Source organism: Oncorhynchus clarkii, chromosome 7 (genome assembly GCF_045791955.1).
Source record: "Oncorhynchus clarkii lewisi isolate Uvic-CL-2024 chromosome 7, UVic_Ocla_1.0, whole genome shotgun sequence".
Classification (NCBI taxonomy): Eukaryota; Metazoa; Chordata; class Actinopteri; order Salmoniformes; family Salmonidae; genus Oncorhynchus; species Oncorhynchus clarkii.
The window spans coordinates 79,430,998-79,452,942 of record NC_092153.1 but is presented as its reverse complement, the minus strand read 5'-3'; the positions used below and the strand labels follow the sequence as shown (position 1 = coordinate 79,452,942).

General features: G+C 43.2%; 1 protein-coding gene across 2 annotated transcripts in view; it reads right to left on the bottom strand.

Moving 5' to 3' along the window:
• The window catches only part of LOC139413899 (semaphorin-3D-like), a 145,182-nt gene that overhangs the window by 3,156 nt on the left and 120,081 nt on the right, over window positions 1-21,945 (bottom strand). For both annotated transcript variants that reach the window (XM_071161742.1, XM_071161743.1), the window contains exons 11-17: window positions 21,174-21,318; window positions 17,163-17,385; window positions 12,353-12,441; window positions 9,939-9,980; window positions 8,053-8,210; window positions 4,890-4,954; window positions 1,500-1,633 (exon numbers count right to left, since the gene is read on the bottom strand). In XM_071161742.1, the coding sequence (XP_071017843.1) occupies window positions 1,500-1,633; window positions 4,890-4,954; window positions 8,053-8,210; window positions 9,939-9,980; window positions 12,353-12,441; window positions 17,163-17,385; window positions 21,174-21,318 (856 nt within the window). The remainder of the gene's footprint in view (window positions 1-1,499; window positions 1,634-4,889; window positions 4,955-8,052; window positions 8,211-9,938; window positions 9,981-12,352; window positions 12,442-17,162; window positions 17,386-21,173; window positions 21,319-21,945) is intronic.

Genomic DNA, 21,945 nt, shown 5'->3' with positions numbered 1-21,945 from the left:
GGTAAGCTGTGCTGGTAAGCTCTGTGGGTGGGCTCTGCGGGTAAGCTCTGTGGGTAGGCTGTGCGGGTAAGCTCTGCGGGTAAGCTCTGCGGGTAGGCTGTGCGGGTAAGCGCTGCGGGTAGGCTCTGCGGTAAAGCTGTGCGGGTAGGCTGTGCGGGTAAGCTCTGCGGGTAAGCTCTGCGGGTAGGCTCTGCGGGTAGGCTGTGCGGGTAGGCTGTGCGGGTAGGCTGTGCGGGTAGGCTCTGCGGGTAAGCTGTGCTGGTAGGCTGTGCTGGTAGGCTGTGCTGGTAGGATGTGCAGGTAGGATGTGCGGGTAGTCTAGTCTACATGATGAGATTATTATGTGTATTTGTCAGACGGCTGTCAAGCATCGATTATCGCGTCACCAGAATAAGACCCTTGATATGGATTGGAAAGGAGCATTGAAGGTCACTGTGCATTTTAAAACACCCTGTGAAGTTCATCATAACTTATTTCACCTGTAGCCTAATAAACAGCATGGTTTCCTGACGAGTCGTGTAGAGGGAGGACCACACAACATGTCATGGCTTGACTCCAAGTTTACTACCACCACCATTTCTCTCATTATTTTACCGACATTCCACCATGTCAAACGCACAAATGATCTGTTGGCACCTTCCTAACACCTTCCTAACACCTTCCTAACACCTCTCTAATATTTAGTTCCATCCCCCTTTTTGTCCTCAGAACAGCCTCAGTTCATTGAGGGGCACTCTACAAGGTGTCGAAAACATTCCACAGGGATGCTGGCCCATATTGACTCTGGTGCTGTTCTTGACTCACTCAAACCACAGTTGTGTCAAGTTGGCTGGATGTCCTTTGGGTGGTGGACCATTCTTGATACACACGAGAAACTGTTGAGTCTGAAAAACCCAGCAGCGTTGCAGTTCTTGACACAAACCAGTGCGCCTGCTCAAAGGCACTTAAATATGTTGTCTTGCCCATTCACCGTCTGAATGGCACAATGAATGTCTCAAATGTCTCAAGGATTAAAAATCAGTCTTCAACCTGTCTCCTCTCCTTCATCTACACTGATTGAAGTGTATTTAACAATAGACATCAATAAGGGATCATAGCTTTCACCTAGTCAATTTATGTCATGGAAAGAGCAGGTGTTCCTAATGTTTTGTACACTCAGTGTATAAACTTGCACTTAAACGACCTGTTTCCATCACATTTGACTTTACTCGCATATAAACTGTGGATGTGATCGTGGTTAATGATTCGGTTAAAAATGAGTGATCAATACATGTGTGTTGTATTGTTCTAATGTTCGGTACAGATGATGAGTTGTAGATGATGATGTGGCTGTACTGTCCACTTGACTGTAGCTAGCTGGGACCTGGGTACACACTCTAGGAAGGTTGTTCGGTACAGATGATGAGTTGATAAAGATGATCTGTTTGTGTGTTAGGTCCCAGGCCTTAGTTAGCATAAAGTGAACAAAGAGCTAACATGGAGAGATGTCCGTCTCTCACCTCTCTGCTGGTGTGAACCTGTGGTGGCTGTACTGTCCACTTGACTGTAGCTAGCTGGGACCTGGGTACACACTCTAGGAAGGTTGAGTTACTCTCCACTCCGTATACCATCTTCACCTCCACCGACTCAGAACCTGCAAAAGAACAGGACGATGAGAGTTTTGTAGTACAGATGTAGGATCTTAATTTGAGCCAGTTTGCTACAGAAGGAAAAATAATCTTGCAGCAACAGGAAATGTGAATTATTATGTGTATTATAATACATTTATAATTTTGTAGGGTTTGATAAAAAATGTTGTAAGGGAAAATCAAGCTTGACATTTCAAAGTAGAAGAAGAAGCCTTATTAAATCTAAAATACACTACAATATTTAGTTATCCTGCCATAAGGTGATCAAATGAAGATCCTCCAGCTGTAGTCACATTCGTAATAGTCTCAGTACGTGATTTGAGTTCCAAGATGACATTGTAAAGTGGCTCTGGATAAGAGTGTCTACTAAATGACTGAAATGATGTGTAGATTAGTCTTGACACAACGGGATGTGTAGATACAACGGGATGTGTAGATACTACTGGATGTGTAGATTTGTCTTGATACAACGGGATGTGTAGATACAACGGGATGTGTAGATACAACGGGATGTGTAGATTTGTCTTGATACTACGGGATGTGTAGATACTACGGGATGCGTAGATACTACGGGATGTGTAGATGTCTTGATACTATGGGATGTGTAGATACTACGGGATGTGTAGATACAACGGGATGTGTAGATACTACGGGATGTGTAGATTTGTCTTGACACTACGGGATGTGTAGATTTGTCTTGATACAACGGGATGCGTAGATACAACGGGATGTGTAGATTTGTCTTGATACAACGGGATGTGTAGATACTACGGGATGTGTAGATTTGTCTTGATACAACGGGATGTGTAGATACTACGGGATGTGTAGATACTACGGGATGTGTAGATTTGTCTTGATACTAAGGGATGTGTAGATACAACGGGATGTGTAGATTTGTCTTGACACAACGGGATGTGTAGATTTGTCTTGATACTACGGGATGTGTAGATTTGTCTTGATACTATGGGATGTGTAGATACTACGGGATGTGTAGATACTACGGGATGTGTAGATTTGTCTTGATACAACGGGATGTGTAGATACAACGGGATGTGTAGATTTGTCTTGATACAACGGGATGTGTAGATACAACGGGATGTGTAGATTTGTCTTGACACTACGGGATGTGTAGATACAACGGGATGTGTAGATTTGTCTTGATACTACGGGATGTGTAGATTTGTCTTGACACAACGGGATGTGTAGATTTGTCTTGATACAACGGGATGTGTAGATACAACAGGATGTGTAGATTTGTCTTGACACAACGGGATGTGTAGACACTACAGGATGTGTAGATTTGTCTTGATACAACGGGATGTTTAGATTTGTCTTGACACTACGGGATGTGTAGATACAACGGGATGTGTAGATTTGTCTTGATACTATGGGATGGGTAGATTTGTCTTGATACAACGGGATGCGTAAGATATCAAATCATTTTCTAATTTGGGAAGGGGAGGGGGCAACTGCAACTGCCTCAACGAATATACAGTATCATGAGCTAAGATGAAGCGCTAAGTGAACTAAATTCATTTTTTTTTTTTTACATTTAACTAGGCAAGTCAGTTAAGAAGAAATTCTTATTTACAATGACGGCCTAGGAACAGTGGGTTAACTGGTCTAGGAACAGTGGGTTAACTGGTCTAGGAACAGTGGGTTAACTGGTCTAGGAACAGTGGGTTAACTGGTCTAGGAACAGTGGGTTAACTGGCCTAGGAACAGTGGGTTAACTGGTCTAGGAACAGTGGGTTAACTGGTCTAGGAACAGTGGGTTAACTGGTCTAGGAACAGTGGGTTAACTGGTCTAGGAACAGTGGGTTAACTGGCCTAGGAACAGTGGGTTAACTGGTCTAGGAACAGTGGGTTAACTGGTCTAGGAACAGTGGGTTAACTGGTCTAGGAACAGTGGGTTAACTGGTCTATGAACAGTGGGTTAACTGGTCTAGGAACAGTGGGTTAACTGGTCTAGGAACAGTGGGTTAACTGGTCTAGGAACAGTGGGTTAACTGGCCTAGGAACAGTGGGTTAACTGGCCTAGGAACAGTGGGTTAACTGGTCTAGGAACAGTGGGTTAACTGGCCTAGGAACAGTGGGTTAACTGGCCTAGGAACAGTGGGTTAACTGGCCTAGGAACAGTGGGTTAACTGGTCTAGGAACAGTGGGTTAACTGGCCTAGGAACAGTGGGTTAACTGGTCTAGGAACAGTGGGTTAACTGGCCTAGGAACAGTGGGTTAACTGGCCTAGGAACAGTGGGTTAACTGCCTTGTTCAGGGACAGAACGACAGATTTTTACCTTGTCAGCTCTGGGATTCAAGCCAGCAACCTTTCGGTTACTGGCCCAACGCTCTAACCACTAGGCTACCTTCCACCCCTAGTCACATCAGACATGGTCATAGGAGCCTAGTGAAACTGAGATGAGTCACATCAGACATTGTCATAGGAGCCTAGTGAACTGAGATGAGTCACATCAGACATGGTCATAGGAGCCTAGTGAACTGAGATGAGTCACATCAGGTATGGTCATAGGAGCCTAGTGAACTGAGATGAGTTACATCAGACATGGTCATAGGAGCCTAGTGAACTGAGATGAGTTACATCAGACATGGTCATAGGAGCCTAGTGAACTGAGATGAGTTACATCAGACATGGTCATAGGAGCCTAGTGAACTGAGATGAGTCACATCAGACATGGTCATAGGAGCCTAGTGAACTGAGATGAGTTACATCAGACATGGTCATAGGAGCCTAGTGAACTGAGATGAGTTACATCAGACATGGTCATAGGAGCCTAGTGAACTGAGATGAGTTACATCAGACATGGTCATAGGAGCCTAGTGAACTGAGATGAGTTACATCAGACATGGTCATAGGAGCCTAGTGAACTGAGATGAGTTACATCAGACATGGTCATAGGAGCCTAGTGAACTGAGATGAGTTACATCAGGCATGGTCATAGGAGCCTAGTGAACTGAGATGAGTCACATCAGACATGGTCATAGGAGCCTAGTGAACTGAGATGAGTTACATCAGACATGGTCACAGGAGCCTAGTGAACTGAGATGAGTTACATCAGACATGGTCATAGGAGCCTAGTGAACTGAGATCAGTTACATCAGACATGGTCATAGGAGCCTAGTGAACTGAGTCTGGCTGCAACCAGAGACATACAGTACATATAAACATTTAGTGTTAATTTCTGTAACTTGTCCTATATCGCAACACTGGCTCATTGTAGCCCCGTACACACACACACACACCGTCTTCTGCGTCGTAACACTGGCTCATCGGATCCCCGTGTTTCACGTCCTGGCGCCGAGCTCGCCTGAGGAGATAAGATAGCAGACAGTCTGGGTGTCATAATCATGTCATAACTCTGACAGCTTTAGACTGTGGCAGTAAGTTTGTTTGTTAATTTGTTTGGAACCCCCTTAGCTGTTGATTTAGCAACAGCAACTCTTCCCGGGCTTCACAAACAAAAAAATACAACACAACATGATACAATACAACACAACACAACATGATACAACACAACACAACATAATACAATATAATACAATACAACACAATACAACATGATACACTACAACATGATACAACACAACATTATACAATATAATACAATACAACACAATACAACATGATACAATACAACATGATACAACACAGCATGATACAATACAACACAGCATGATACAATACAACATGATACAACACAATACAAGATGATACAATACAACATGATACAACACAATACAACACAACATGATACAACACAACATGATACAATACAACACGATACACCACAGCATGATACAATAAAACATGATACAACACAATACAATATAACACAACATGATACAATACAACATGATACAAAACAATACAACATGATACAACACAACATTATACAATACAACATGATACAACACAACATGATACAACACAATACAACATGATACAACACAGCATGATACAATAAAACACGATACAATACAACATGATACAATACAACATGATACAACACAATACAACATGAGACAACACAGCATGATACAATACAACACGATACAACACAACATGATACAACACAATACAACATGATACAACACAACATTATACAATACAACATGATACAACACAATACAACATGATACAACACAGCATGATACAATACAACATGATACAACACAGCATGATACAATACAACACAGCATGATACAATACAACATGATACAACACAATACAAGATGATACAATACAACATGATACAACACAATACAACACAACATAATACAACACAACATGATACAATACAACACGATACACCACAGCATGATACAATACAACATGATACAACACAATACAAGATGATACAATACAACATGATACAACACAATACAACACAACATAATACAACACAACATGATACAACACAGCATGATACAATACAACACAACATGATACAAAACAACATGATACAACACAATACAAGATGATACAATTCAACACGATACAACACAATACAACACAACATTATACAATACAACACAATACAACACAACATGATACAATACAATACAATACAACATGATACAATACAACATGATACAACACAATACAATACAACATGATACAATAAAACATGATACAACACAACATGATACAATAAAACATGATACAACACAATACAACATGATACAATACAACACAATACAACACAACATTATACAATACAACACAATACAACACAACATGATACAATACAATACAATACAACATGATACAATACAATACAATACAACACAATACAATACAACATGATACAATACAATACAATACAACATGATACAATACAACATGATACAAAACAACATTATACAACACAACATGATACAACACAACATTATACAATACAATACAATAAAACATGATACAATACAACATGATACAATACAACATGATACAATACAATACAATATAACACAACATGATACAATACAACATGATACAAAACAATACAACATGATACAACACAACATTATACAATACAACATGATACAACACAATACAACATGATACAACACAATACAAGATGATACAATACAACATGATACAACACAATACAACACAACATGATACAACACAATACAAGATGATACAATACAACATGATACAACACAATACAACATGATACAATGCAATACAACATGGTACAATACAACATGATACAACACAATACAACATGATACAATACAACATGATACAACACAATACAACATGATACAATAAAACATGATACAACACAATACAATATAACACAACATGATACAATACAACATGATACAAAACAATACAACATGATACAATACAACATGATACAACACAATACAATACAACATGATACAACACAATACAGTACAACACAACATGATACAACACAACATGATACAATACAACATGATACAACACAATACAACACGATATAATACAACATGATACAACACAATACAACACAATACACCATGATACAATACAACATGATACAACATGATACAACACAATACAACATGATACAATACAACATAATACAACACAATACAACATGATACAATAAAACATGATACAACACAATACAATACAACACAACATGATACAATACAACACAACATGATACAACACAATACAACATGATACAACACAATACAACATGATACAATACAACATGATACAACACAATACAACAATATGATACAACATGATACAACACAATACAACATGATACAATACAACATAATACAACATGATACAATACAACATGATACAACACAATACAACACAACATGATACAATACAACATGATACAACACAATACAACACAACATGATACAACACAATATGATACAACACAATAAGATACAACACAACATGATACAATACAAGATAATACAACACAATACAACATGATACAATACAACATGATACAACACAATACAACACAACATGATACAATACAACATGATACAACACAATACAACATGATACAATACAACATGATACAACACAACACAACATGATACAACACAATACAACATGATACAACATGACACAATACAACATGATACAATACAACACAATACAATACAACACAACATGATACAACATGATACAACACAACACAATACAACATGATACAACACAATACAACACATCGGTACTTTATTATACATATGCTACAACATAAATGTGTATTTTATTGTCAAACACAGTAATAAGATAATAGCAAGACTCTTAAATGTTAGATGTTATTATTATGTTCAATTGTATGTTTGATGTTATTGGTTTTCTACAATAATAGTAAAAAGACTGGATGTGGAGATCAATACTGCTGTGTTGGCCTTTTAAACTAAGTAGAGTAGTTACCTCTTGTTGCTGGGGAAGTATCGGTTGCATGTGTTCCCATCCCAGGCACAGTAAGGGTCTCTGGCCAGACAGCAGTCAGCACAGTCTCTACCGTACAGCTGACACCTCTGCAGTGGTAACTGGACCACTCCCTCATCACTGCTTACATACACCTGTTGCTGTAGACACACAAACAGGGGAGAGGATTTAACTCAATTGAATGTACTTTTAATTCATGTAATTGATTCCTATTGAATTATATTGAATTGTCATAGTGCTGCTAAAAGTGCCACAGTAATGATCCTCCTCTCCACCCTCTCAGGGCTGGGCGTCTCAGGCTCTGCCTCCTCTCCACCCTCTCGGGGCTGGGCGTCCTAATCCAGGCACTTGTCATCTCCCGTCTGAACTACTGCAACTCTCTGTTTGTCATCAAACCCCTGCAACTTATCCAGAATGCTGACCTGGTGTTCAACCTTCCCAAGTTCTCCCACTCCGTACACTCCACGGACTTCCAGTCGAAGTTCACATCCACTACAAGACTATGGTGTTTACCTACGGAGCAGCAAGAGGAACTGCCCCTCCCTACCTTCAGGCTACGCTCAAACACTACACTCCAACCCGAGCACTCCATTCTGACATCTCTGGTCTCTTGACCCTCCCGCCCCTACAGGAGGGCAGCTCCCGCTCAGCCCAGTCCAAGCTCTTCTCTGTCCTGTCACCCCCAGTGGTGGAAACAGCTAGGACAGCAGAGTCCCTGTCCATCTTTCCCGAAAACATCTGAAACCCTACCTCTTCAAAGAGTATCTACCCCCAAGCCATTATACTGCTGAGTATTTAATCAAATGACCCAGACTGGTTCATTTGACTCCCCGCCCCTTTGTTTTACAGTGCTGCTTCTCTTTTGTTATTATCTATAGTCACTTTACCCCTACCTACTGTACATGTACAAATTACCTTAACTAACCAGTAACCCCCTGCCTCATTATTGGCCTCATTATTGGGGCGGCAGGGTCGCCTAGTGGTTAGAGTAGTAACCGAAAGGTTGCTAGTTCAAATCCCCCTAACCCACTGTTCCTAGACCAGTTAACCCACTGTTCCTAGGCCAGTTAACCCACTGTTCCTAGGCCAGTTAACCCACTGTTCCTAGACCAGTTAACCCACTGTTCCTAGGCCAGTTAACCCACTGTTCCTAGACCAGTTAACCCACTGTTCCTAGACCAGTTAACCCACTGTTCCTAGACCAGTTAACCCACTGTTCCTAGACCAGTTAACCCACTGTTCCTAGACCAGTTAACCCACTGTTCCTAGGCCAGTTAACCCACTGTTCCTAGACCAGTTAACCCACTGTTCCTAGACCAGTTAACCCACTGTTCCTAGGCCGTCATTGAAAATATGAATTTGTTCTTAACTGACTTGCCTGGTTAAATAAATAATTGTTATTTTATTGTGTTACTTTTTATTATTATATTTTTTTACTTTAGTTTATTTAGTAAATATATTCTAACTATATTTCTTGAACTGCGTTGTTGGTTAAGGGTTTGTAAGTAAGCATTCATCGGCGCATGTGACAAAAAAATGAAATGTGATTTGATGTATTTAAAACACATAGAATCTGGATTTGATGTGATTTTTCAAGTCTCTTCCCAACGTACTCTGAGAGGAGTCTACTGCTGGAGAAACTATGTGTAAACAGCGCTAAAGTTCCCATTGGCAAATCAATCATCTATTTGTTTGTAATCATTACTGGAATGGTATGTTACTGCTACATTTACTATTAACTGAGGATGACCACCCACACACACGTACAGACACACGTACACACACATACACACACACGCGGACACAAACGCACGTGCACACACACACACGTACACACACACACACACACACACACACAGCAGACTTACTCTTTTGGTAGACAGCTCCATGTTAAGGATGGGGGCCTGAGTCTGCAGGATCAGAACACAATGGTTTAACACACAGGTCGACATCACACAAGACAATATTTTGTGTGTGTGTGTGTGTGTGCACGTGTGTGTGTGTGTGTGTGTGTGTGTGTGTGTGTGTGTGTACGCATGTGTCCACGCGCGTGTGTGTGTGTGTGTGTTCTGCTCTAGAGAATCCACATACCAAGGCTCACCATTACCAACATCATCTCAGAGGTTCATTTAAACATGGTGTCATTGGGAGTCAGTGACCCCTGACAGTCCAAGTGAGCTGCATCCTATTCAGATAGCCTTTAGAAGGATGGGGACGATAACCTTGCTATCATATGTCTCCTCACATACACACATTCTCTTAGCTAGCTAGCTAACTCTCTGCCAGGCGCAGGCCACACACACACTCACGCACACACACAAATTATCTTAGCTAGCTAGCTAACTCTTTACCAGGCGCAGGCCACACACACACACTCACGCACGCACACACATTCTCTTAGCTAGCTAGCTAACTCTCACACACGCACCGAGACACACGCACACACGCGCAGACACACACACACACACACGCTGACACACACACACGGACCTCAGTTCTTCCCTCAGGAAGACTCATTGCTACTCTCAAACTCTGTGTATTAACCCCAACCCAGTCTAATGAGCTATGTGGTTAACATCCTACCCAAGGCCTGACACTGCCAGGTCATATCGAAGTCAACCCTCCCCCCTAAAACCTCCCATGTTAAACCCAATGATGTCATGTATAAGTATGTTTGTGGTTCAACCCTATCCAAAGAGGATACAGTCAGGTTTTTGTCTTAGTCGGAGCACGTATTCACAAAGATCAGGTCCCCGTGTCCATAGGATCTTATTCATTATGAAAGGCAAAAAACTGATTCCTAGATCAACGTCTCCTACTCTGAGACTCTGACTGTGAATACTGGCCCTGACATTCATCCTCTTGTTTGTTAAGAGAGGATTATGCAGCTTAACTCCAATAAATACACACGGCCATCTTGTCCTATGTTGTTGTTGTTCCACACTTCGCTCCCTGTTCTCTTCTTCCCTAATAGGAGATAGTCTGTCTATTTATTTGGGAGACCCTGGGAAAAATGGGTCTGTTTCTGTTTTTCCTCTTAGGGGGTTAGTTGGTTATTTTGGTCAAGTATGTGATTGCCCCAATGGAAACAGTCAGTGCTGATCTCAGAACAGATGACACGGCCTTATCTCCATGCCCCCAGGCCTTAATTCCTAGCTCCTAGGCTTTATCTCCTAGCCCCTAGGCATTATCTCCTAGTCCCTACCCCTAGGCCTTATCTCCTAGTCCCTACCCCTAGGCCTTATCTCCTAGTCCCTACCCCTAGGCCTTATCCTCTATCCCTTATCTCCTAGTCCATAGGCCTTACCTCCTAGTCCCTACCCCTAGGCCTTGACTCCTAGTTCCTACCCCTAGGCCTTGTCTCCTAGTCCCTAGGCCTTATCTCCTAGTCCCTACCCCTAATCTCCTAGCCCCTAGGCTTTATCTCCTAGTCCCTACCCCTAGACCTTATCTCCTAGTCTTTACTCCTAGGAACTCCTGTAGATCTGAGAGAATTTCCTATTAGTCTGCCAATCAAATTGCTAGCAGTCTATAATTCCAACATAGTCTATCGGAGGACAAGGTGGAGCTACTACTACCTATTCATTTCTGTCAGATCTACATGTACTTCCTGTGAGGTACAGTAAATGTTTCTGGACTGGGCCCAATTCAGATGTACTTCCTGTGAGGTACAGTACATCTTTCTGGACTGGGCCCAATTCAGATGTACTTCCTGTGAGGTACAGTACATCTTTCTGGACTGGGCCCAATTCAGATGTACTTCCTGTGAGGTACAGTAAATGTTTCTGGACTGGGCCTATTTCAGATGTACTTCCTGTGAGGTACAGTACATCTTTCTGGACTGGGCCTATTTCAGATGTACTTCCTGTGAGGTACAGTACATCTTTCTGGACTGGGCCTATTTCAGATGTACTTCCTGTGAGGTACAGTAAATGTTTCTGGACTGGGCCTACAGATGTACTTCCTGTGAGGTACAGTACATCTTTCTGGACTGGGCCTATTTCAGATGTACTTTCTATTCCTCCTGAAGTTGAAAGTTTAGCAGTTTAATCGTCTGAGTTGGTAAAAGTGTTGGGGGTCAATTCCATTTCAATTCAAGTCAATTCATAAAATAAACCACGTTCAAAATCTACATATTCTTTATTGAAAAGGATTGAAGAAGATTGTAATTGTAATTTCAGTGAGAGGTATTGAAATGGAATGAATTGACCCCAAACCTGGTTGGTAGTAGAACACATCAGAGAAGATGTTATGGTTAATTAAACCCTAGCAGGCATCTCACCTGAAAGACAATCAGCTCCTCCAGAATGATCTCCTCAGTCTCCCAGTTGTCTTTGGGGACAGACACCACTTTCAGCACCTTGCCATCATCTGAAGAGGAGGGAGAAAAGCAGGAAGTAACTGAGCGACAGGTGCGTATATGATTTTCCTACTCAGGTAACAACTAATTACACTTGATGCCTTATACAGCAAGTTACCTTCAAATGAAAACGGTGGGTTAAAAGTCCCTATGGCATAGCAACCACCCTGTCATAGCAACCACCCTGTCATAGCAACCACCCTGTCATAGCAACCACCCTGCCTGACGAACCACCCTGCCTGACCAACCTGCCTGCCTGAACAACCACCCGGCCTGACCAACCTGCCTGTCTGAACAACCACCCGGCCTGACTAACCACCCTGCCTGACGAACCACCCTGCCTAACCAACCTGCCTGCCTGAACAACCACCCGGCCTGACTAACCACCCAGCCTGACTAACCACCCAGCCTGACGAACCACTCCTCCTGACTGTGTGCTTCATGCATTGATGCTGTGGTGTGATCGTTACTTAGTAGCATTGTCTAGTGCGTGTGTATGTGTGTACATGTTTGCTAAGTTAAGTTGAGTGTGTCGGCCCAAACTAAACTCATTAACAGGGATAACACGGTAGTGTGTGATTTCTGACTTTAAAATATTTAACCTCAATGGGTGACCAGAGGTCATAGCAACGTTCCCACTACGAGGAGAGCCTTCAGACAGAGAGAGCTCAGATATCCACCTCAGCTTGATAAATGACTCCGTGTCTAGATGCTAATGCTACTAAATCACGGGAATCCATTCATCTCACCAGACATTCGCTTGCCTTGATTAGCCACACTCTTAATACGGACACGATTCACTATGCTTTAATGTTGAGAATCTCAATGGAACACACTCAAAACTGAAGCCTGTTGATCTGATGATTGCTGACCAACAGCAGAGTCTTGACTCTGAGATCCACCAGGGTTCAAGCAGAGAGGATTGAATGTCAGAGTGCAGGGCTATGGAACAGTGATCACTCTAAGGTGAGCTGGGCCGTTGGAGCCCAACATGGCCTGGTTCATCAGTCTCAGACGTAGATTAGTTGTTGAGCCACAGGAAAGTTCCCACGGTAACCCTTTCCCCAGGATAATGACTCCCCGCCCTGGGACCATCCTGACATTATCGTGAAGAACCAACACTGCCAGTCCTCTGTGTGTGTGTGTGTGTGTGTGTGTGTGTGTGTCTTGAACTTTACCCTATTCTAAGTGAATCATTTTAAGACAGACACCCCTCTGCACACACACTCTGCACACACACTCTGCACACACACACTCTACACACACACGCTCTACACACATGTTAACTGTATATGTTATGTAAGTATATATATATACAGTACCAGTCAAACGTTTAGACACACCTACTCATTCAAGGGTTTTTCTATATTTTTACTATTTTCTACATTGTAGAATAATAGTGAAGACATCAAAACTATGAAATAACACACATGGAATCATGTAGTAAACAAAAAAGGGTTAAACAAATCTAAACATATTTTATATTTCAGATTCTTCCAATAGCCAACCTTTGCCTCGATGACAGCATTGCACACTCTAGGCATTCTCTCAACCAGCTTCACCTGGAATGCTTTTCCTACAGTCTTGAAGGAGTTCCCACATATGCTGAGCACTTGTTGGCTGCTTTTCCTTCACTCTGTGGTCCGACTCAACCCCAACCATCTCAATTGGTTTGAGGTTGGGTGATGGTGGAGGCCAGGTCATCTGATGCAGCAGTCCATTAGTCTTCTTCCTGGTCAAACTGCCCTTACACAGTCTGGAGGTGTGTTTTGGGGTCATTGTCCTGTTGAAAAACAAATGATCATCCCACTTTGCCCAAACCAGATGGATGGCGTTTCACTGCAGAATGCTGTGGTAGCCATGCTGGTTAAGTATGCCCTGAAGCATACAATTAATCACAGACAGTGTCACCAACAAAGTACCCCCACACCATAACACCTCTTCCTCCATGTTTTACTGTGGCACAGAGATTGGAACCAAAAATCTCAAACTTGAACTCCAGACCAATGGACGAATTTCCACTGGTCTAATGTCCATTACTCATGTTTCTTGGCCCAAGCAAGTCTCTTCTTCTTATTGGTGTCTTTAGTAGTGGCTCTAGTTTCTTTGCAGCAATTCAACCATGAAGGTCTGATTCACGCAGTCTCCTCTGAACAGTTGATGTTGAGATGTGTCTGTTACTTAAACTCTGTGAAGCATTTATTTGGGCAGCAATCTCGGAGGCTGGTAACTCTAATGAACTTATCCTCCGCAGCAGAGGTAATTCTGGGTCTTCCTTTCCTGTGATGGTCCTCATGAGAGCCAGTTTCATCACAGCGCTTGATGGTTTTTGCGACTGTTGAAGGAACTTTCAAAGTTCTTGAAATGTTCCGTATTGACTGACCTTCATGTCTTAAAGTAATGATGGACTGTCATTTCTCTTTGCTTATTTGAGCTGTTCTTGCCATAATATGGACTTGGTCTTTTACCAAATAGGACTATCTTCTGTTTACCCCCCTACCTTGTAAAAGCACAACTGATTGGCTCAAACGCATTAAGAAGGAAAGAAATTGTCCAAATTAACTTTTAAGAAAGCACACCTTCTTAATTGAAATGCATTCCAGGTGACTACCTCATGAAGCTGGTTGAGAGAATCCCAAGAATGTGCAAAGCTTTCATCAAGGCAAAGGGTGGCTATTTGAATAATCTCAAATATAAAATATATTTATTTGTTACTTATTTATTTGTTATTTGTTGCTTTTTTTTGTTACTACATGATTCCATGTGTCATTTCATAGTTTTGATGTCTTTGCTGTTATTCTACAATGTAGAAAAAAGTTAAAAATAATGAAAAACCCTTAAATGAGTAGGTGTGTCCAAACTTTTGACTGCTACTGTATGTGTATTATTTTACTGCTCTAGGGATGTAATTATTGTTTCGATAAGCTTATTTATAATTATGTATTGATTTCACTATTTTTGCGATGAGCAAATGCAGAGAACACCAGAAGAAGAATGATCACTGAATTACCACAGTGAATTATTGTAATGTTTGTTTTTGTATCAAATAATCCCATACGGGATCAAAGCAAATTGCATTTGTCACATGTGTTGAATAAAACCGGTGTAGTAGACCTTTCAGTGAATGTCTTACTTACAAACCGGTGTAGTAGACCTTACAGTGAATGTCTTACTTACAAACCGGTGTAGTAGACCTTTCAGTGAATGTCTTACTTACAAACCGGTGTAGTAGACCTTACAGTGAATGTCTTACTTACAAACCGGTGTAGTAGACCTTACAGTGAATGTCTTACTTACAAACCGGTGTAGTAGACCTTACAGTGAATGTCTTACTTACAAACCGGTGTAGTAGACCTTACAGTGAATGTCTTACTTACAAACCGGTGTAGTAGACCTTACAGTGAATGTCTTACTTACAAACCGGTGTAGTAGACCTTACAGTGAATGTCTTACTTACAAACCGGTGTAGTAGACCTTACAGTGAATGTCTTACTTACAAGCCTCTAACCAACAATGCAGATCAAGAAAAAGAGTTAAGAAAAATTAGATGGGTTGTCATCTGACGATTTGTCCCGAAAATTCATCTCTACTGTTGGTATCAGTCCCCCTCTCTACTGTTGGTATCAGTCCCCCTCTCTACTGTTGGTATCAGACCCCCTCTCTACTGTTGGTATCAGTCCCCTCTCTCCTGTTGGTATCAGTCCCCCTCTCCCCTGTTGGTATCAGTCCCCCTCTCTACTGTTGGTATCAGTCCCCCTCTCTACTGTTGGTATCAGTCCCCCTCTCTACTGTTGGTATCAGTCCCCCTCTCTACTGTTGGTATCAGTCCCCCTCTCTACTGTTGGTATCAGTCCCCCTTTCTCTACTGTTGGTATCAGACCCCCTCTCTACTGTTGGTATCAGTCCCCTCTCTCCTGTTGGTATCAGTCCCCCTCTCCCCTGTTGGTATCAGTCCCCCTCTCTACTGTTGATATCAGACCCCTCTACTGTTGGTATCAGTCCCCCTCTCTACTGTTGGTATCAGTCCCCCTCTCTACTGTTGGTATCAGTCCCCCTCTCTACTGTTGGTATCAGACCCCTCTACTGTTGGTATCAGACCCCTCTCTACTGTTGGTATCAGACCCCTCTCTACTGTTGGTATCAGACCCCTCTCTACTGTTGGTATCAGACCCCTCTCTACTGTTGGTATCAGACCCCTCTCTACTGTTGGTATCAGACCCCTCTCTACTGTTGGTATCAGACCCCTCTCTACTGTTGGTATCAGACCCCTCTCTACTGTTGGTATCAGACCCCTCTCTACTGTTGGTATCAGTCCCCTCTCTACTGTTGGTATCAGTCCCCTCTCTACTGTTGGTATCAGTCCCCTCTCTACTGTTGGTATCAGTCCCCTCTCTACTGTTGGTATCAGTCCCCTCTCTACTGTTGGTATCAGTCCTCTCTACTGTTGGTATCAGTCCCCCTCTCTACTGTTGGTAGAGAGGGACACGGGTGTACCCTTCGTAGGGTGTTGGGAACACTGTTCACTACTACACTACACCCCAGCCCCACCTTCTCCCTGTACCCTTCGTAGGGTGTTGGGAACACTGTTCATTCCTACACTACACCCCAGCCACACTGTCTCCCTGTACCCTTCGTAGGGTGTTGGGAACACTGTTCATTCCTACACTACACCCCAGCCACACTGTCTACCTGTACCCTTCGTAGGGTGTAGCACATTCACACACTCTCTTACCTGTGCCCAGGTGTAGGACGTCATACTGCCCATCCTCAGCATCCACCCTGTCCACTACTACCCTTCGTAGGGTGTAGGGCACATTGACGCGGGTGAAGACAGGCCGGCGGGTGATTGGAAGGATGGGTTCCCACATCAGCTGGTGACCCCTCATGAAGCTCACTACATCATCAGGGAAGTCACGAGTAGACTTGTGGAGGGGGTCATACGTTTCGCTGGGACACTGGGGAAGGAAAATGACAAAGGAGTATTCAAGGAGTATTAAGGAGTATTCAAGGAGTATTCAAGGAGTATTCAAGGATGAATGCCCAACTGCTAGCCTGCTATCAGCGGCCCACCAGCTGTCTAGAGCATATCGGACTGTTAGCTGAATAGATCCATCGGCCAATTTCTTGGGCCACTATACCTATTTTGCCAATTGGACCGGGCACCTTTACTACACGGAACCCTACAAAATCCATCACGGCTGGTCTGCCGAAGGAACCGCACGAGGAGGCTCTGCACGAGGAGGCTCCGCACGAGGAGGCTCCGCACGAGGAGGCTCCGCACGAGGAGGCTCCGCACGAGGAGGCTCTGCACGAGGAGGCTCTGCACGAGGAGGCTCTGCACGAGGAGGCTCTGCACGAGGAGGCTCCGCACGAGGAGGCTCTGCACGAGGAGGCTCTGCACGAGGAGGCTCTGCACGAGGAGGCTCTGCACGAGGAGGCTACAACAGACTTCTTCTGTCGCGAGGTACCTCTAAGGCCCTTCTGCTAACTTGCTAGCCCCGGCCCACTAGCTGAATGAATCGCCATGTCTCTAGCCAGCTAATCTACTTACTGGACCTCTATGATCACTCGGCTACGCATGCCTCTCCCTAATGTCAATATGCCTTGTCCATTGCTGTTCTGGTTAGTGATTATTGTCTTATCTCACTGTAGATCCTCTAGCCCTGCTCAATATGCCTTAGCTAACCCCTTAGCTTCCACCTCCCACACATCACCTGGTTTAAATTATGTTTCTAGAGACAATATCTCTCTCGTCATCACTCTATGCCTAGGTTTACCTCCACTGTATTCACGTCCTACCATACCTTTGTCTGTACATTATGCTTTGAATCTATTCCATCACGCAGAAACCTGCTTTTTTTACGCTCTGTTCCGAATGTACTAGACGACCAGTTGTTATAGCCTTTAGCCATACCCTTATCCTACTCCTCCTCTGTTGCTCTGGTGACATAGAGGTTAATCCAGGCCCAGTAGTGCCTAGCTCCACTCCCATTCCACAGTCGCTCTCATTTGTTGACTTCTGTAACCGTCAAAGCCTTGGTTTCATGCGTGTTAACATTAGAAGCCTCCTCCCCAAGTTTGTTTTATTCACTGCCTTAGCACACTATGCCAACCCAGATGTCCTAGCCATGTCTGAATCCTGGCTTAGGAAGATCACCAAAAACCCTGAAATTTCCATCCCTAACTATAACATTTTCAGACAAGATAGAGTTGCCAAAGGGAGGGGAATTAGCAATTTACTGCAGAGTCTACTGCCAAGTCTCTGCTAGGTATAGCCCCGCCTTATCTCAGTTCACTGGTCACCATAGCAGCACCCACCCGCAGCACGCGCTCCAGCAGATATATTTCACTGGTCACCCCCAAATCCAATTCCTCCTTTGGCTGACTTTTTTCCAGTTCTCTGCTGCCAATGGAACAAACTGCAAAAATCGCTGAAGCTGGAAACTCTCCCTCACTAACTTCAAGCACCAGCTGTCAGAGCAGCTCACAGATCATTGCACCTGTAGATAGCCCATCTAACTACTCCATCCCCATACAGTATATATTTATTTATCTTGCTCCTTTGGACCCCAGTATCTCTACTTGCACATTCATCTTCTGCACATCCTACAATTCCAGTGTTTAATTGTAATTACTTCGCCACCATGGACTATTTATTGCCTTACCTCTCTTATTTTACCTCATTGGCACATGCTGTATATAGATTATTGATTGTATGTTTGTTTATTCCATGTGTAACTCTGTGTTGTTGTGTCAAACTACTTTGCTTTATCTTGGTCCAGGTCGCAGTTGCGAATGAGAACTTGTTCTCAACAAGCCTACCTGGTTAAATAAAGGTGAAATAAAAGAAAATAAAGATTATTCAAGGAGATGTCAAGGATTATTCAAGGAGATGTCAAGGAGAATTCAAGGAGATGTCAAGGATTATTCAAGGAGATGTCAAGGAGAATTCAAGGAGAATTCAAGGATTATTCAAGGAGATGTCAAGGAGAATTCAAGGAGAATTCAAGGATTATTCAAGGATTATTCAAGGAGAATTCAAGGATTATTCAAGGAGAATTCAAGGAGAATTCAAGGATTATTCAAGGAGAATTCAAGGAGAATTCAAGGAGAATTCAATGATTATTCAAGGATTATTCAAGGAGAATTCAAGGATTACTCAAGGAGAATTCAAGGATTATTCAAGGAGAATTCAAGGATTATTCAAGGAGAATTCAAGGAGTATTAAAGGATTATTCAAGGAGAATTCAAGGAGTATTACTTGAGGTCACAGTGACCACAGATCACAGAGTTATAGTTTTTATTGTTGTTCTAGTTGGATGACTGGTTATGTTTCATGTTTTATTATTCAAATCAACAGCACTTTGATCGCAAAAGAGACGGCAAACAGTAACACTCAAGCAAAGCACAGCTACTTATATAACCTAAGGAAGGTCATTTAATCTTCAATTGTCAGAGTGGATGTCATTTCCTCCTACCATCCTGGCAAAACAAAATCACTGATATGACAAGCATGAGCATCATGTGGTGTTTAAACTGGCAACAGACTCTCATTTAAACTCCTATTATTTCCTTTGCAATGTGGCTGCCATTACTCTCTCTATGCGTGCTGTTCAGTGACTCAGGGGTTAAAATTACACTGGATGATGATGTGAAGCTGTTTCACTTGAATTTTAATCACGTAACCAAAACACTGACGTCCCTGACCCTAGTAATCAACCACTTTCAAGGAACTGTGTGTGTGTGTGTGTGTGTGTGTGTGTGTGTGCGCGTGTGTGCGGGGTAATCAAGCACATCCAAGGAGCCGCTCCACTGCCTGTGGTGTTCCCTAACAGGGGGACTAGAATAACAGTGAGATCAAGCCACTTCCGACAGAGCACTAAAACACATTAAACATTCCCCTGAAGCCTCTGGCTGACAAGTTACCACTTCCCAGGGGAATGCATAGCCGAGGTGTTAAATCAACCAGCCAGCGGTCAGATTCCAACAGTTTTATCAGCTTGTTATAATCAACCAGCCAGTGGTTAGATTCCAACAGCTTTATCAGCTTGTTATAATCAACCAGCCAGTGGTTAGCGTCCAACAACTTTATCAACTTGTTTAAATCAACACACGTGTTGCCTGTCTGTCTGCCTGCTTGTATGCCTGTCTGTCCGCCTGCTTGTATGCCTGTCTGTCCGCCTGCTTGTATGCCTGTCTGTCCGCCTGCTTGTATGCCTGTCTGTCTGCCTGCTTGTATGCCTGTCTGTGTGCCTGCTTGTATGCCTGTCTGTCTGCCTGCTTGTATGCCTGTCTGTCTGCCTGCTTGTATGCCTGTCTGTCTGCCTGCTTGTATGCCTGTCTGTCTGCCTGCTTGTATGCCTGTCTGTCTGCCTGCTTGTATGCCTGTCTGTCTGCCTGCTTGTATGCCTGTCTGTCTGCCTGCTTGTATGCCTGTCTGTCTGCCTGCTTGTATGCCTGTCTGTCTGCCACCAGATCGGGATTCAAATACTTTTTGAAACCTTTCAAATATTTTGAGAGTTTCCTTAAGCTCGCCTGGAGTGCCAGGGGGGGCGGGGTTTACACTTTTGGGACTTTTCGATTGGTTCCGTTGTAAAAGGCTCAATCAAGCACATCTAATGTTTTTTTTATTTTTATGATTTGTCAATCTGTGTGCCTGCCTGTCTCTCTTTCTGCTTGCTTCCCTGTCTGTCTGTTTGTCCATCCGTCTGTCTGTCACTTCCATCCCTGCTGAGAAACTCACAGTGCCAGGTCGTGGATATGGGATCCTCCCCTTGTACTCCACCCAGCGGTAGTCGGGCCCTTCCTTGTGGGCGAACGGACCGTTGAAGGCTGCCCTGATAGAGGCCATGGAGTAGACACACACTGCTGACCCTCTGAAGACAGAACTAGGGGAGAGAAGAGACAGAGAGGGGGGTTACAATGCTGAGAAGAGGAGAGGAGAGGAGATGGAAAAAAACACAGTAAGAAAGAGACAGAGAGGGGGGGAGAGGAGGGGAGATAGGAAAGGAAAGAGACAGAGAGAGAGAGGGGGGAGAGGGGAGGAAGGAAGGAAGGAAAGAGAGAGAGAGAGAGAGAGAAGGGGAGATAGGAAAGGAAAGAGACAGAGAGAGAGAGAGAGAGAGAGAGAGCGAGAGAGGGAGGAGAGGAGGGGAGATAGAAAAAGGAAAGAAAGAGAGGGAGGGGAGAGGAAGGTGGAAAGGGTAAGAGAGTGTTAACATGTATCCGGGTGGGTTACAATAACACACCCAGCCGGGCCTCTCCACCCCTGACCCCTCAATAACCCCTGGGGTCACTGCAGCGCTGAGACGGGAGCGTGCACGTGTCAGGGATATGGAAGAGTGCACGTGTCAGGCTGGTTGTTTTGTTAAGGAACTAGAGAACATCCTTTTAACATTTTTTGGTCTGTTGTCTTTTAGGGAGATTCTCACTGAGAATCGTACATTTTCATTTGTTCACAGATAAAAGGACTGCAATACAGTGAAAGCGTACTTGCTCTAGTTCTTAAAAGGGGA